Consider the following 17387-nt stretch of genomic DNA (forward strand, 5'->3'; position numbering starts at 1 on the left):
GTGAACCTATCAATTACAGAAACCCAAGTATTGATCTTATTTCTAATAGTTGTCACAGGGCTTAGTTTATACCAATGTCACCTCCTCTAAAACAAACTAATATTTAAGGAGCAAAGCTACACAGACAGTATTAAAGCCTGGGAAAGACTCTTGAGGCTCCTCTAAAAAGCAAAACCTCATCTAAACATGACAATTTATAAAGCAACTTATTCTATCCTAGTTCCCGCAATGCTGGTTAAAGAACGAAATACAAGGACATATTCATTAAGTGTAGGTCATTGAATGCAAGGGAAAACCAAATCATAAGATCAGTTAACTGGGGCACTGCATACAGGTCTCCCTCAAATGGGTAAGTGAAACTCAGTTTCTCATGGTTTGTAAAAGCAAAGACACAGAACCTTTGTGGATGTGAAAGTTGAAATGAAATGTCTGAATTCAGAGGAAGATTAGCCATTCATTATGTCTATTTTGTGCTTCTTAATTGGCTTGTTCCATTTCTTTGAAGGAAAAAAAATGTCTTACATTTATCCCTCAGTCTATAAAAGGGGAAATAAAAACTCGTAACTCCAAAACAGATCATTGTGCTCCAGTGTCTGACCTTAGCTGACAAGTTATGGCTATCTTCTCAGTTGGCTGCCATAAAGCCTACCAGTAAAATGTCAGGTTTCCAAATGTCCCTTGCTCTTGGGGAAGGAATAAGCTAAAACAATGTGGAGACCAAATCCAATTGGCCTTGAGTTCAAATCCCCACTCCAAAACCAGATTAAGAACAGTTATAACAGTGTCGTATACTTATTTGCCACTGAACAACAATTTTTTGAACAGAAATAAAAGTATCCAAAGAGAAAATAAATTTTCAACTTAATGAAAAGATTCATCTTCGCCAATAAGAAGGTACATTTGAAAACACATATCAAATTTGTTCCCCAAAGGCACCCATCTCCCTTCTTTGGTTAGGAGATGGTTCTACTGTGTTATCTATCTGGCCACTGAAGTAAAAATTAGATGTTATAATAAAACAAGTTAGTCACCAGCATTTCTGAAACAAAAGTCCAAGAGAATTGGACATTTTCCCAATGAGAGTTTTCCCAAGGAAAAAACATCAACACACAATGGGAAACAACCCTTTGACAGAAATTCACTTTATTGTAACCACTCTCAGAATCACACGGTCCATTGTGATGAGATGCACCCTGAATATAAGGGGCTCAGACACAGCAGGGATCCACTTCCCCTGCTGTTTTCAGCAGAGTGGAAACAGCTGTCATACGACTCAACATCTGCATCCTCACCAGCACCAAGTCCTTATCATTGGAGCTCAGGACTCACCAAACTCATCTTCCTCCTAAAAGCTAACCAGAAAACAACTGTTTCTAGGCCCTCTTCACAGCTTTTTTTCTTCATTATTTGCAATTCTGGGATTTGTTGATAAAGTAACTACAGATTTTGATCTGCCGTATTCATGATTGGTCAGCAAGTGCACAAAATTCCTATCTAATCTCCCACCTGGGAGCAGGCTTTCTGGGAGGATAAAGGAAGGAGGAGGGCTTGGAACCCCACTGAAGTTGAACATATAGAACCATTCTCAGTAAAGATCCTTTATTTCTCCCACTTGTTAACACTGTTTAAATCCTATGCTGAAACTTATTATTGTCCAGAATTGAAATCTGTATTGAGGACATTTTGTTCAGTTCTTGTTCCATTTCCTACTCAAAAAAAAAAAAGAAAGAAAAAAGAAGAGAAAAAGGGCTCATCCTTATGACTTCACAAAAAAGAGAATATTATCTTACAAATTTCTGCCCATTTGAAAATGTAACTGTTTTTAAAACTTTACTTTGGAGTAAAAGCCTGTTTTTAAAATTGCACTCTAAAAGAAAAATTTTTGTGAAAAGCAGATGATTAAGAATGAAATCTTAAAATTCCTATGCCTGCCCATGCTCACAACATCATTATAAGAATTTTTTCATCCATAGAGGGCATCCCCAGAACAGAGGTCACTACTCTATTTAATGATTCTCTGTTAGAGAAAAACTGATGTGGTTAGTAAGGCATGTGGAACTTAACCTCAATTACATCAGAGTCTAATGGTTTCACAAATACAATTCTTAGTGAACTGTCAATCTATTAAGGAAAAAATATGGAGACTATCAGAAGGTGTCTACCAGAATGGAAGATCAAATTACCCACCTTGTGCAGAGGGAGGACAAGGAACGCTCCTCCCCCACTTGCTTCTATGATTATGGCAACAAATCTGGGATTGACAGCACAAAAGGAACTATCCCAGGTCACACGAGAAACCCGGATGTCATCATAGCACTGGTCATTTTTCACCGCTTGCCCAAATACATGCCGAAACTTGCTCTGTCGTACCACTCGCCTCATTGTGTCTGCAAAGGAAGAGTGAGAATTATGTTAGAATTGTGCACCAAACTGAAAAGCTTTACTTTTACAAATGAAACGTTCCAAGTAGGAAAAACAGAATGGCATGGCATTTTGTCTGCTCTCCTAAAAAGTAGCCAAATTGCAATCCAAATTTCTTTTAGCAGCACATATCTGGAAACAACTGCAAAATGCGTCAGGGAAAGAATTACAAAGAAATGAAAAATTCCTAATTCAAGATCCAGAAACAGCTCATCAGTTTTAATTTCAATGGAAAGATTAAGGGAAAGAATTAAAAAAATTAGCCTTTCAGGGTTGGGTGGGAGCTGACAAATAATGCACTTCAACCTTTCCCCTTTTATAGATAAGAAAACTCCAAAGTGAAATTCGCTGGTAGAGGTGAGGCTGAAGAAAGCCGAAAAACAAGTTACAATTTTGTGGCTTTGTCCTCAGCCTGCCAAGGTAATTTTTCAGATTGTAAACATTTTCCCTACACATCAACACTCTGCTGTCTGAGAATTATATCTATTCCCCAGAGTGTTTCAACAAGAATAACTATGGGAGGAATTCAAAGACACAGCCATCACCCTTGACTTCAAAAGCCTTCTAATCTCCTTTTAACACAGATGTAATAATCAGAGCAACTCACTACACCAAACCGCCTAGTGCTAAGTGGTACACAGTGAGAAACAGGAAAAGTCAGCCTAAAGCAGCCTAACGGGTAAGCGCCAGGTCTGGGAAAAGCAGAGCAAAAGTATTTAAATGGAAAGCAATGTGATCAAAGTGATGTTTAGGGTGACAGCAAATGTGGCAGAAGCACACTGGACGGCTTAGACAGGAACAAGCTCAAAGCCAGGTATTGGGCTAGGAAGCTATTTGACAGTAAACCAGACTTGAGGAAGGCCTGAAGTGATACAGTAGTAACAGTTGGGACTGAGGAAAGGAAAAATGCAGGAGCTATTGTGGAGGGGAAACAAAACCAGGCTGGGTTTTCACTGAGCTGATCATCCACCACAGCCACTTCCCTAGTAAACCAGGGACTCTGAAGGGGAGGGGAGGTGACACAGAGCTAGGTTCCTAGGCTGCCTTATGTGTCATTTCAGACTCCAAATTCCACTAAATTGTCTGATAGACACTGACAGCTTTGTGCTTTCGGATCACCAGGCCCTCCCTGATTAAGATTTCCTAGACTGCACCCAATGTAATTTTCCTATGTGCTACTGCAGGACATTGTGTTCATGTTGGTTAGATAGAAGGATCCTGGATAAAAATCTAAGTGGAACTGGAACATGCTTCAACATCAACAACTCAGCTGAAAATCAGATCCTCATATACAGAGGAGAGCTAACACCTGTCCATTCATGCCAGACGGGACACATGGTGGGCTGTTGCTAATTCTTTTCCTCTAATTCCCTTTCTCATGGCCCTGAGCCCACTGCTAAATGCAGAGACGAATTTATTTTTGCCAGAGTCTCTTACCCTTCCAAGGCATGTGTGAAAGTGGCCTCTCTCCAATGCTGGGGGCATGTAGCTGGGCTGAAGTAACAGACCCTTGGCAGGCAATTGAGCATCCACGTTCCTCAGCCCAGCTGTTATTGCCTGACTTTCCCAGTTGACTATCAGGGCCATATATTTTGAGTCTTTAGTAGAGGAGATGGCAAATGATATGTGGCCAGGGTCCTTCATTTTGGAATCAGTATGAATACTTCTTAAGCGTGAGATAAGACAGCTTCCATGAGGTGGTGAAAAGCAAAAGGAAAGCACATCTATACAAAAGCCAACGTACAGCCAACTGGTCTCGGGATCCACTTCCCCACACAACCATCTGCAACCATCTGTACAAGTTATAGAAGCTGCAATCCCCACAAGCATCTTCAAGCAAGTGTTTCAAAAGTTAATGTAGAAGAAAAAGGATTGCACCATGCCAGAATTAACATCCTTCATAAATAAAACGTTCTTACAAATTCATACAATTAAAACCCAACAGAATATTAGGCAAAGGATATGAAGAAGTAATTTACAAAAGAAACACAAACAGCACTTATCTCCTTCCTAAAATCCTAATAAAATGAAAGCAGGGAAAAACTTGAAAGGACAAGAGGACTGGAAAAGAGCTTACAAGAGAGCAAATGTGACAACAAACTTTTGAAGATGGGAAGCTGTCATGAACATGTAACTGACAGAAGTGTGAGTGTCCTCTATTCAGCTGAGTCTCAGGAGGAGCTCACAAAAAGGACATCAAGGCCCACTGTGAATCCCCAGAACACTCTAAGGAGAAATTGTGTCTCCAAAGACAGGGATGTGGGAGAGGGGCTGCAAAAAAAATGACTGAAAGTCTGAATTAGGAGCAGCTGGACACTTAGATCCGCTCCATTAAGGGCTGCACAACCAGGGAATTGGCCTGCCCTCTCCCCAGCAGAAGCCAGGATAGGCCTGACTGTAAGCCCTGGACTGGATGACACCCAGCACAGGTGTGAACAGGTGCCTCACTGACAGCCTGGTTCTATACAGTGGGGCCTCCAACCCCTTGTCGCTCCTGGCTCCCAAGATATCACCTGCCCCACCCAACAACAGATCAGACATCACTGCCCTCAGTGAGGTCCACCATTCAATGTGCCCCTCCACCCACACAGGCATAAGGTCAGCTTTTAGAACCTCACTTTTAAATGTGAATGGATATTTCAGGAAGGCCTCTTACTTGAAAAAGAGAATTTTTCCTCTTCACTCAAATAGGCCAGATACCCTCTAACCTCACAAAAATATGAACATTAATATAAATATTTAAAATGCTTTGTCTTCACTAAAAGATACTATACAAATCTTCTGGCTGACATACATACTAAACTACCTTAAAAAGTGACGTCCACCAGGCGCGGTGGCTCACACCTGTAATCCCAACACTTTGGGAAGCTGAGACGGGCGGATCAGGAGATCAAGACCATCGTGGCCAACATGGTGAAACCCCATCTCTACTAAAAATACAAAAATTAGCTAGGCATGGCAGCAGGCGCCTGTAATCCCAGCTACTCAGGAGGCTGAGGTAGGAGAATTGCCTGAACCTGGTAGGCGGAGGCTATAGTGAGCCGAGATGGTGCCACTGCACTCCAGCCTGGGCGACACAGAAAGATTCTAACTCAAAAAAAAAAAAAAAGTTATGTCCATATTATGCAAACTTATTTTCATCCTAAATACATGTGGACAGAATGATATAAAAGTTCTTTTGCTACAATCACAGAGTAGAATGTTAGCTATAGAGCAGAGAGAGTAGGAAAAGTCAGTGCTTCCACAGTGCTGTGCTAAGTCAGGCATCTCTAAGCGGAGCTTGAAGGGCAGCGTGAGCCCATTCACTTCCAAGGTCAAATCTGATCTGGGCTCAGCTGTGTACATGTGGCATAGCTGCTTTTCTTGCACAGAATGTCTCAGGCCCTCCAGGCACACAATAGAGAATAGCAATTAAGAGAGCAAACTCCAGAGTCAGACAGCCTTGTAAGTGAGAAGCACAGCTGTACTATTTACTTCCTGGCCATGGTACAGTACAGCAAGTCACTAAATCTCCATTAAGTGTTAATTCCTCTATCCGAAAATGGGTATAATGCATATAAAGTTGAAGTGATCATTAAATGATCAATTGGTGATGGGATGGTGGCAGGAGATTCTTATGCTATAATAGTACCTTGTACGGTTAAATACACAAAATTAATCACTCAATAAATACTAGCTACTACTGCCATCCTAGTAACTGACATAAGATAATCTGGATTCAAATCCAAGCTCTGCAACATATTAGCAAATTACTTAACCTTTCTGAGCCTCAGTTTCCCATCCACAAAATGAAGGGAATGATACCTATAATAAGAATGCAGGCCGGGCATGGTGGCTCCCAGCACTTTGGGAGGCTGAGGAAGGCAGATCACTTGATGTCAGGAGTTCGAGATCAGCCTGGGCAACACGGTGAAACCCAGTCTCTACTAAAAATACAAAACTTAGCCAGGAGTCCCAGCTACTAGGGAGGCTGAGGCATGAGAATTGCTTGAACCTGGGAGGCAGAGGTTGCAGTGAGCCGAGATCATACCACTGCACTCCAGCCTGGGCGATAGAGCAAAACCTTGTCTCAAAAAAAAAAAAAAAAAAAAAGAATATAAACCAACCGCAGACAAAGAAAGCCCAGACCCAGATGACTTCACTGCTAAAGTCTATGAAACATTTAAAAAATACCAATTACTCACAAATTTTTTCCAAAGATAGAGAAGGGAACACTTCCAAACTAATTGTATGAGGCCAGTATTATCTTGTTACCAAAACCAAACAAAGACATCTCAAGAAAATTACAGACCAATATCTCTTATGAATACAGATGGAAAAAATCCTCAACAATACCAGCAAACCAAATCAAGCAACGTAGAAAAAGAATTAGAATTATACACCACAATCAAGTGGGATTTATCCTAGAAATGCAAGGTTGGGTCAACATCTGAAAATCAATTAATGTAACACATTATATCAATAGAAGAAAAAAAATCACACAATTATCTCAGACACAGAAAAAGCATTTGAGGCTGGGCACAGAGGCTTATGCCTGTAATCCCAACACTTTGGGAGGCTGAGGCAGGGGATCACTTGAGGTCAGGAGTTCAAGATCAGCTTGCTCAACATGGTGAAACCCTGTCTCTACTAAAAATATAGAAATTAGCCAGGTATGGTGGTGAGCACCTGTAATCCCAGCTACTCAGGAGGCAGAGGCAGGAGAATTGCTTGAACCCGGGAAATAGAGGTTGCAGTAAGCTGAGACAGTGCCATGGCACTCCAGCCTGGGCAAGAGTGAGACTCTGAATCAAAAAAAAAAAAAAAAAGGCATTTGACAAAATTAAATACCCTTTCATGACAAAACACTCAAGAAACTAGGAATAGAAGGGAATTTCCTCAACCTGATAATGAGCATCCATGAAAATACCACAGCTAACTCAATATTCAATGGCGAAAGATGCCTTCTCCCTGAGATCAAGAATAAGACAAGCTTGTCCACCCTTGACACTTCTATTCAGGATTGTAGTACAGGTGCTAGCCAAGGCAATCAGGCAAGAAAAAGGAGTAAGAGACATTCAGATTGGAAAGAAGTAAAACTATTTCTGTGTGCAGAAGACATGATCTTATATACAGAAAATCCTACGGAATCCACTAAAATAACTAGTAAGTTCAGTAAGGTTGCAGAATACAAGATTAATATACAAAAATCAACTTTTTTTTTTTTTTTTTAGATGGAGTCTTGCTCTGTCACCCAGGCTGGAGCGCAGTGGTGCAATCTCGGCTCACTGCAACCTCCGCCTCCAGAGTTCAAGCGATTCTCCTGTCTCAGCCTCCCGAGTAGCTGGGACTACACCACACCCGACTAATTTTTGTATTTTTCGTAGAGACGGGGTTTCACTATGTTGGTCAGGCTAATCTCGAACTCCTGACCACAGGTGATCTTCCTGTCTTGGCCTCGCAAAGTGCTGGGATTACGGGCATGAGCTACCATGCCTAGTTGTATTTTTACAAACCCAGAAGAAACAATCCAAAAATGAAATTAAGAAAACAATTCCACTCACAATAGATTAGAAATAAAATACTTAGAAATAAACTTAATCAAGGAGGTGAAAGACTCGTACTCTGAAAACTCAAAACACTGTTGAAAGAAATTAAAGACACAACTGAATGAAAAGAAATTCCAAGTTCAAAAATCAGAAGACTTAGCGTTGAGATGGCAAGATTCCCCAAACTAAGATATAGATTTAATGCAATCCCTATCAGACTCCCAGATGAATTATTTGTAGAAATGGATGAAGGTATTGCAAGGGATCCAAAAATACCCAAATGACCCTGGAGGGAAAAAAGAGAACAAGTTAGGAAGACTCCTATTTCCTGATTTCAAAACTTACCTCACTACAAAGCAACAGTAATCAAGACAGTGTGGTACTGGAATAAGGATAGACATTTATATCAATGGAAAATAATTAAAGTCCAGAAGTAAACTCATACATCTTTGGTCAACTGATTTTCAACAAGAGTGCCAAGACAATTCAATGAAAAAACTCTTCTCAACAGATGGTACTGGAACAATACGTAAAATAGCTAACTCAAAATAGATCAAATACCTAGACATAAGAGCTAAAACTATCAAACTCTGAGAAGAAAACACAGGAGTAAATCTTCATGGCCTTGGACTGGGCAAAGGATTCTAAGATATGACACCAAAAGCACAAGCAACAAAAGAAAAATTAGAAAACCCGATTCCATCAAAATTTATAACTTTTGTGCCTCAAAGGACACTATCAAGAAATTGAAGACAACTCACAGAATGGGAGAAAACTTTTGCAAACCTTATATCCGATAAGGCACTTGTACCTAGAATATATAAAGAACTCCTACAATTCAATAATAAAAACACAGTCCAATTTAAAAATGAATCAAAGGACTTGAACAGACATTTTCCAAAGAAGATATACAAATGTCCAATACACATGAAAAGTTGCTGGACATCATTAATCAATGGAGAAGTGAAAATCAAAACCACAATGAGAGACTATTCCATACCCATTAGGATGGTTAAAATAAAAAATTCTGAGAATAACAAGGGTTGATGAGAATGTAGATAAATCAGAATCCTCATACACTCCTAGTGGAAATGCAAAATGTTGCAGCTGATGTGGGAAAGTCTGGCAGTTCCTCAAACAATTAAACAAAGAAATACCATAAGACCCAGCAATCCACTCGTAGGTATACACTCATAAGAACTGAAAACAGGTAGTCAAACAAATACTTGTACGTGAGTCTTCAGAGCAGCATTATTTACAATAGCCAAAGGGTAGAAGCAACCCAAATACAGACTATCCATTGTATCCAATGGATAAACAAAATGAGATATTACCTGTACAACAGAATATTATTCAGCAATAAAAAGGAATGAAGTACTAATACATGCTACAACTTGGATGAATCTTAAAAACATTATAAATGAACGAAACCAGTCATAAAAATCTACATACTAATTTATATGAAAGTCCAGAATAGGCAAATCTAGAGAGACAGAAAGTAGATTCATGGTTGCTTAGAGCTGTGTAGGAGGGAAACAGGGTAATACAAAGGGATAGCTAACTCTAAGAGTATAACATTTCTTCTTCTTTAAAAAAAAAAAAAAAAAGTATTTATTTATTTATTTTTTATTTTTTTGAGACGGAGTCTTGCTCTGTTGCTCAGGCTGGAGTGCAATGACTCAAACTCAGCTCACTGCAACCTCCGCCTCCCAGGTTCAAGCAATTCTCCTGCCTCAGCCTTCGGAATAGCTGGGATTACAGGTGCCCGCCACCACACCCAGCTAATTTTTGTATTTTTAGTAGAGATGGGGTTTCACCATGTTGGCCAGGCTGGTCTCGAACTCCTGACCTCAGGTGATCCGCCCACCTCGGCCTCCCAAAGTGCTGGGATTACAGGCGTGAGCCACCATGCCCAGTCTATTTTGTTTTTAGAGACAGAGTCTCACTCTGCACTCTGTGTAGTGGTTCGATCATAGCTTATTGCAGCCTGAAACTCCTGAGCTCAAGCAATCCTCCCACCTCAGCCTCCCAAGTAGCTGGGACCACAAGCGTATGCCACCACACCAGGCTAATTTTTTTTTTGGTAGAGATGGGGGTCTCACCATGTTGCCCAGGCTGGTCTCTAACTAATTTTTTGGCTTTAAGGAATATTTCCATCTCAGCCTTCCAAATTGCTTGGATTACAGGCATGAGCCACCATGTATGGTATGTTTCTTCTGAGGTAACGAAAATGTTCTATTTAAAAAAAAAAAAATTGAACCCCTCTCTGACAGGACATTTAAAATCATACCTAGTATTTCCTTGGAATTTGTGCTTATTGTGTTAGTCCAGGATTTTTTCATTTACTTTTTTTTTTTTTTTTTTTTGAGAATTAGATCCCTTTATAAAATGCTTTAGTTTTAGGGGGACATTTTAGTCATCTAATTTATGATTTGATCAGTTTGGGACAAGATAGCTGTTAACAGAACTCCTAAGTTTGATGATATGCCATCTTAATTCGGAAGTTTACAACTGAACATTTTCTTATTTTCTTTTGAGGTAATGAAAATGTTCTAAATTGACTGTGTTGATGGTTGCAGATTATTTGATTTTATATATATACTACAAACCAGCCTCCCAAGGTGCTGGGAATACAGGTGTGAACCACCGCACCTGTCTCACCTTTTAGATATTATCTGCGGTGTGCGTGTGTGTGTGTGTGTGTGTGTTTCTAGTGTTTTATGCACGCTCTTTCAGGTTGTTCCTTTTGTTTTTGTTTGAGACTCCAGCTCTGTTGCCAGGCTGGAGGAGTGCAATGGTGCGATCTTGGCTCACTGCAACATCCGCCTCCCGGGTTCAAGCGATTCTCCTGCCTCAGCCTCCCAAGTAGCTGGGACTACAGGTGCACGCCACTACACCCTGCTAATTTTTGTATTTTTAGTAGAGATGGGTTTTCACCATGTTGGCCAAGATGGTCTCGATCTCTTGACCTCGTGATCCGCCCGCCTCAGCCTCCCAAAGCGCTGGGATTACAGGTGTGAACCACAGCGCCCAGCCTAAAATTTGTCTTACATGTTGGGTGAACATTTTAACCAAGAACAAGTAAAAATAAGGTCTACTTCTATGGTTTAAAGGCTTTGTCAGAGAAAATTTGTACTCTTGCAATAATCACCTTATTAGTCAGCTAATAATCCTCAACCTCTAGGAGAGTGTAAAGACATGCTCCTTATAATACTACCATGTGAAGTTAAATGTAGAAAATTTATATGCCAGGCACAGTGGTTCGTAGTTGTACTCCCAGCATTCTGGGAGGACGAGGCAGGAGGATCACTTGAGCCAAGGAGTTTAAGATCAGCCCAGGCAACATGGTAAGACCCCATCTCTACAAAAAATAAAAAAAATTAGCTGGCTGTGATGTTGTAGTACACCCCCGCGGTCCCAGTTGCTCGGAGAGCTGAGGTGGGAGGATTGCTTGAGCCCAGGAAATCAAGGCTGCAGTGGGCCATGATCATGCCACTGCACTCCAGCCTGGGTATCAGAGCAAGACCACGTCTCAAAAAACAAAATACAAAGGAAAGAAAAGGGCCAGGCATGGTGGCTCACGCCTGTAATCCCACCACTTTGGGAGGCCGAGACAAATGGATTACCTAAGGTCAGGAGTTTGAGACTAGACTGGCCAACATGGTGAAACCCCATCTCTAATAAAAATACAAAAATTAGCTGGATGTGGTGGTACACACCTATAATCCCAGCTATTCAGGAGGCTAAGGTAGGAGAATTCCTTGAACTTGGGAGGCAGAGGTTGCAGTGAACCGAGATCGCGTCACTGCACTCCAGCTTGAGTGACAGAGCAAACCTCCATCTCAAAAAAAGAAAAAAGAAAAGTTATAAGTTATTTAGGAAACATGATTTTGGGTGTTAGGAGGAAAAAATGCAGACAAGACAGGGTATTTATATTGCAACAGCACCAAATAAAATACACTCAAAACACCTGAGTAAATGTTACATTTTTTCCCTATTCCCTCTACTTCCATCTCATAAAAAATGACAATTTTGACATTTTTCCTGTTTATTGAAAAGCTATCTGTTTAAAGATTCCAGCAGATGTACTTCTATGGTTCACACAAAAGGAAACACATCCTGCTAGGAACACATACAGGAAAACCCCTACTAGTAGCAAAATCCTGCTCAGCCCATTTGCTGAGACCATTCCAGGGCGTCAATTACTCAAGTGTTCAGCGGGCAGAGAATGCTCCCTCAGCCAGTGGCAACCGCAAGAAGAGTCTAAAATGTCCCATTAGAGGAAAGACCATGTTCCCTCCAAGCCACTGTTACCTGTATGGCGGGTACTTTAATGTAGAAGAGATCCGATGTGTTATTTAATAGAAAAAGGCAGGTAAGATAGCAGATGAGGAGACAAGTATCCTAAACTTAGCTATTTAAATGACAGTGACAGCAGTTAAAAATTCCTTTTAAGAAGTTGGAGACTCGGCAGGGTGGCTCACACCTGTAAATCCTAGCACTTTGGAAGACTGAGACAGGTGGATTACCTGAGCTCAGGAGTTTGAGAACAGCCTGGCCAACATGGTGAAACTCCATCTCTACTAAAATACAAAATATTAGCTGGGCGTGGTGGCGGGTGCCTGTAATCCTACCTACTCAGGAGGCTGAGGCATGAGAACTGCTTGAACCCAGGGGGCGGAGGGTGCAGTGAGCCAAGATTGTGCCACTACACCCCAGCCTGGTCAACAAGCGAAACTCTGTCTCCAAAAAAAAAAAAAGAAGCTGGAAATGTAATAATATGTAAGCCTACACAGAATACACATTCACAAGAGAGCAGACACCCAAAGCAAACATAGGAGGTACTCTGATTAAATATACAAATTTGACCGGGCATGTTGGCTCATGCCTGTAATCCCAGCATTCTGGGAGGCTGAGGTGGGAAGATCGCTTAAGGCCAGGGGTTCAAGACCAGCCTGGACAACATGAGACACTATCTCTATGAAGGCTGATGCAGGGAGGCTGCTTGAGTCCAGGAGTTTGAGGCTGCAGTATGCTATGATCATGCCACTGCACTCTAGCAAGATCAGGTCTCTTAAAAAAAAAAAAAAAAAAGTAATAATTTCTGAATATGAGATAGCTGAGCTTTTTCAAATTTTCTAAATGAAATCCAGCACTGACACTCAAAGAAAGAATTTACCTAACAAATGGCATATTTTTACTGCATGCAACTCTTTAACAGATTCATACATGAGACATTCCAAGAAAAAAACATGCCTTATCTATTTTAATAGAAGCTGTTTAAAAAAGGAAGAAAAAGGACCACACGCAACATTTGCTATAAAGCACAGCAAAATGTCAGATATACAACAGATCTCCTCATACACAGCAGTTTTGGCTGAAAGAGATTTGTATTCCACTGCTGATACGGACTTGTTGAAAAAAATGTTTTTTCTAGAAAAACTACTGACCACTTAGCACGACCGACTGACTCCAAGCATCAATAGCCTTGATGTTGGTTCAATTGATCATGACACCAGGAATGGTAAAAAATTAAGGGAAAAAAATTCACATGCATTATAGCCTCCCAAATAGTTTCATCCCATCATTATTAATCCAGGTAACAGGTAAGATGCCAAGAATGAGGCATACCAGTAAAAGTGCATTTTGTTTCAATTCAATAACTCAATATCCTTTAGTTTTTAAAGTTTCTAAGAATAAAGAGAAAATGCAAATAAGATCTACCAAGAAGTCTCCAGGCTCGGGCCTCAGAGCTAGGACTGGAGAGGGTTCCTACGCTCATCAATTCCAGGCTCATCACATTTCAGCCTAGAGACGTATAACTCCTCCAAAGATAAAGAACTTCTGAGAAAGAAGCAGAGACCTCGAACTACAAAGTACAGGGCAATTCCAACTTTTCGGCCCATGAACTGTCATACTTTTCCAACCATCAATCTCGAATCATATATACAATTTAGTTTCTACACATCAGCCAACAATGGGACTTAGAGCTCTATCCTGCGGGTGCTACTTTGACAGCCCCCAGTCCAGTTGGCCAGTTTGTATAACACTTAAATATGAAACTGCACTTTGTGTACACTTTATAAACAGGAGTAAAAATGGAAAAATCAAAATACAGAAACCAGCTGTAGGCATTCAAATGTACTGAGACAAACAACAGAGGGCATCTGTTATGACCAAGGAAGCAAATCTTGCTTCTCACTGAAAATCCTTAGTTTAGCCAGAGGACTATATGCTCAGTTGTCCAAGAAAAGAACAACCTGGGCTGGGCATGGTGGCTCACACCTGTAATCCCAGCACCTTGGGAGGCCAAGGTGGGCAGATCACGAAATCAAGAGATTGAGACCATACTGGCTAACACAGTGAAACCCCATCTCTACTAAAAATACAAAAATTAGCATGGTGTGGTGGTGCACAACTGTAGTCCCAACTACTCGGGAGGCTGAGGCAAGAGAATCACTTGAACCTGGGAGGCAGATGTTGCAGTGAGCCAAGATCGCGCCACTGCACTCCTCCAGCCTGGCAACAGAGCGAGACTCAGTCTCAAAAAAAAAAAAAAAAGGAACAACCTGAAAGAGCACGCATAAAACACTAGAAACACACACATACACACACACCGAGGATAATATCTAAAAGGTGAGACATCACAGGTGCGGTGGTTCACACCTGTATTCCCAGCACTTTGGGAGGCTGAGCTTAGGAGTTGGAGACCGGCCTGTGCAACGTGGCAAAATCCCATCTCTACCAAAAATACAAAAAATTAGCCGGGCATGGTAGTGTAAGCCTCCCAGCTACTCAGGAGGCTGAGGGCAGGAGGATCGCTTGAGCCTGGGAGGCAGAGGTTGCAGCGAGCCGAGATCATGACACCGCACTCCAGCCTAGGTGACAGAGTGAGACCCAAAAAAAATAAAAATAAAAATAAAAGGTGAGGTATAATAAAGAGGTATGATACTTTCTAAAGTTTTCAAAGATGAGCATTCCTATATTTACATTTTATAACCTATACTTATTTTAGGAACTTCTTACAAAGAGAGGTTGGGGACCACATAACCTCAAACGTAAGCACTCACTGGCGATGTGAAGCAGAAAGTCAGTGAGCACATTGCAGAGTGGAATGTGATGCTATGAAAATAACTGCTGAAAATCAAGTCTGACAAGAAGTAAAATGAGCAGCAACACAGCAACACATAACAAACCTGAAGACAAAAGATAAAATTCCTAAAATTGGACTGAGTGTGGTGGCTCATGCCAGTAATCCCAGCAGTTTGGGAGGTTGAAGCAGGAGGATTCCTTGAGCCCAGGAGTTTGAGGCTGCACTGAGCTATTACTGCATCACTGAACTCGATCCCAGAAGACAAAGCGAGACCATGTCTCTTTTTAAAAAAAAAAAAAAAGCTATAATTCTTCCACACCTTATTAAAGAGAGACCCTTTTATCTTTTATGAACTAAAAGATGCCACAATGAGGCCTGTAACTCACTTAAAATATAGGAATGACACTACAGAAATTTTGCAGTTACTAAAATGTGAGAAAATATAAGGACTTCGAAATCATCTCTAGCTCTTCAATAACAGAAATATATATTTTTATTACAGAGATAATGTGCAAGGATGACATGTTTACAATCCTCCACATCTCCCAATTTTCTGCTTATCACCAGCATCTTTATAAACACAACCACCTCTTTTGGTCCCTGGAGCTTTGAAAAAGCATTGCTGAAGAAACCTCCCTTGGGAAGACAAAGGCAGGCGCTACCTGCCCACCGGGGACACGCTGCAGGACACACTGCGGAACCATATAAAATCGCCTGAGGCAGCAGCCATCTCCCTAAAGTGCACCACAGGAGACCAGACTCAGAAGGTGAATTCTGTGTCTCTCTTCAAAGAGCACAACACAACTCAAAGAGCCAAATTAATCCCAAGAGGAGGTCTTAAACCAACTGCAGAACTTTTATAGACATGAGTGACCTACCAATCTCACTTAAAAATTAATCCTTGAAGCCGGGCGCGGTGGCTCACGCCTGCAATTCCAGCACTTTGGCAGGCCGAGGAGGGCGGATCACGAGGTCAGGAGATCGAGACCATCCTGGCCAACACGGTGAAATCCCGTCTCTACTAAAAATGCAAAAATTATCCAGGTGTGGTGCCACGCGCCTATAATCCCAGCTACTCAGGAGGCTGAGGCAGGAGAATCGCTTGAACCTGGGAGTCAGAATACGCAGTGAGCCAAGATCGCCACTGCACTCCAGCTTGGTGACAGAACGAGAATCTGTCTCAAAAAAAAAAAAAAATTAATCCTTGAATATGTTTCTAAACATTCTTTCTATATTGATGACCTACTTTTCTTATCAACAACTGGTAAAAAAAAACACACTGTGTATGACTGTTCAAACTTGTTCAGTCTGTTTTTCACTAGTTAGTCATATGGAGTAGACAATAAAATTTTATTAATTCCTTGGCAATACTGTTATACCAGGAAACGAAATTACTGGATGCTCATATCTTAAAAAGGGATGGGGGATATTTTTATTAAAAATTTCATAAGACTAGTCACACTCAAAACTAGCAGTGTCAAAAAACAAAATAATCACCTTCACCTGAAGAATTTCAGCCTTCCCTTTTTAACCCATACCTTGGGCAAGCAGAGATTAAATGAATTAAATGAACACGTACTCCTGACAGTGCTTCAAAGGAACATTAAGGGAGAGTAGGAAAATCTCTGACTTGGATGTCAGACACAAATTTATCTTGACATAGTCAACGACCCAGCTAGATCATCTTGCTCCTCAGGTTGTTTGTTTCTTCATCTATAAAATGGAAGAACTAAAATAAATGATTTCTAGGGTCCTATCAGAGTCTACTGGGATACAGTCCACATCCCCCCAGTAAAAAAGACACAACTCACTGCAAACCACATTACTTACTAACATCCACAGGGTTATACATATTACACATATACTCAACTATGAATGTTGAATAGGTCCTTAATCCCAGTCATTCTTTTATTCAACAACTATTCACTGGGCTTTGACCATGCAGCTAGCACCATACTAGACATGAGAGACACAACTGTGAGCAAGCAGCCTGGCCCCTGCTCTCATGGAGCTTACAGTCCACTGCAGGAGACACACCACAATCAGATATTCATGCAAACATTAGTATGCTGCTGTGGCAAGTGCTGGAATGCAGAAGAACACAGGGTAACTGAGTCAATAATCAGCGGAACAGAACCAGTCAGAGAAGCGACATTTAAGCTGAAATCAAAGAACGAGAAGTCAACTGGGCAGTAAGAGAAGAAAAGTGAGTCCCAGCTGGGAGGAACAACAAAATATCAAGAGTCTGTATCAAAAGCAAGCACTTGTCAGAATCTGGACTACTTAGCCCGCCGGGACTGGAGCCCAGAGACAAAGGGTAGAAGAGGCTGGGAGGTCAGCAGAAC

At 41.1% G+C, this 17387-nt stretch overlaps 1 protein-coding gene across 3 annotated transcripts in view; it reads right to left on the minus strand.

Moving 5' to 3' along the window:
• Nucleotides 1–17387, minus strand: part of CORO1C (coronin 1C) — an 85866-nt gene that overhangs the window by 53319 nt on the left and 15160 nt on the right. For all 3 annotated transcript variants that reach the window (XM_008004587.3, XM_037996574.2, XM_037996575.2), the window contains one exon: nt 2188–2387. In XM_008004587.3, coding sequence (XP_008002778.3) covers nt 2188–2387 — 200 coding nt within the window. The remainder of the gene's footprint in view (nt 1–2187; nt 2388–17387) is intronic.

The sequence above is a fragment of the Chlorocebus sabaeus genome, chromosome 11 (assembly GCF_047675955.1).
Source record: "Chlorocebus sabaeus isolate Y175 chromosome 11, mChlSab1.0.hap1, whole genome shotgun sequence".
NCBI lineage: Eukaryota > Metazoa > Chordata > Mammalia > Primates > Cercopithecidae > Chlorocebus > Chlorocebus sabaeus.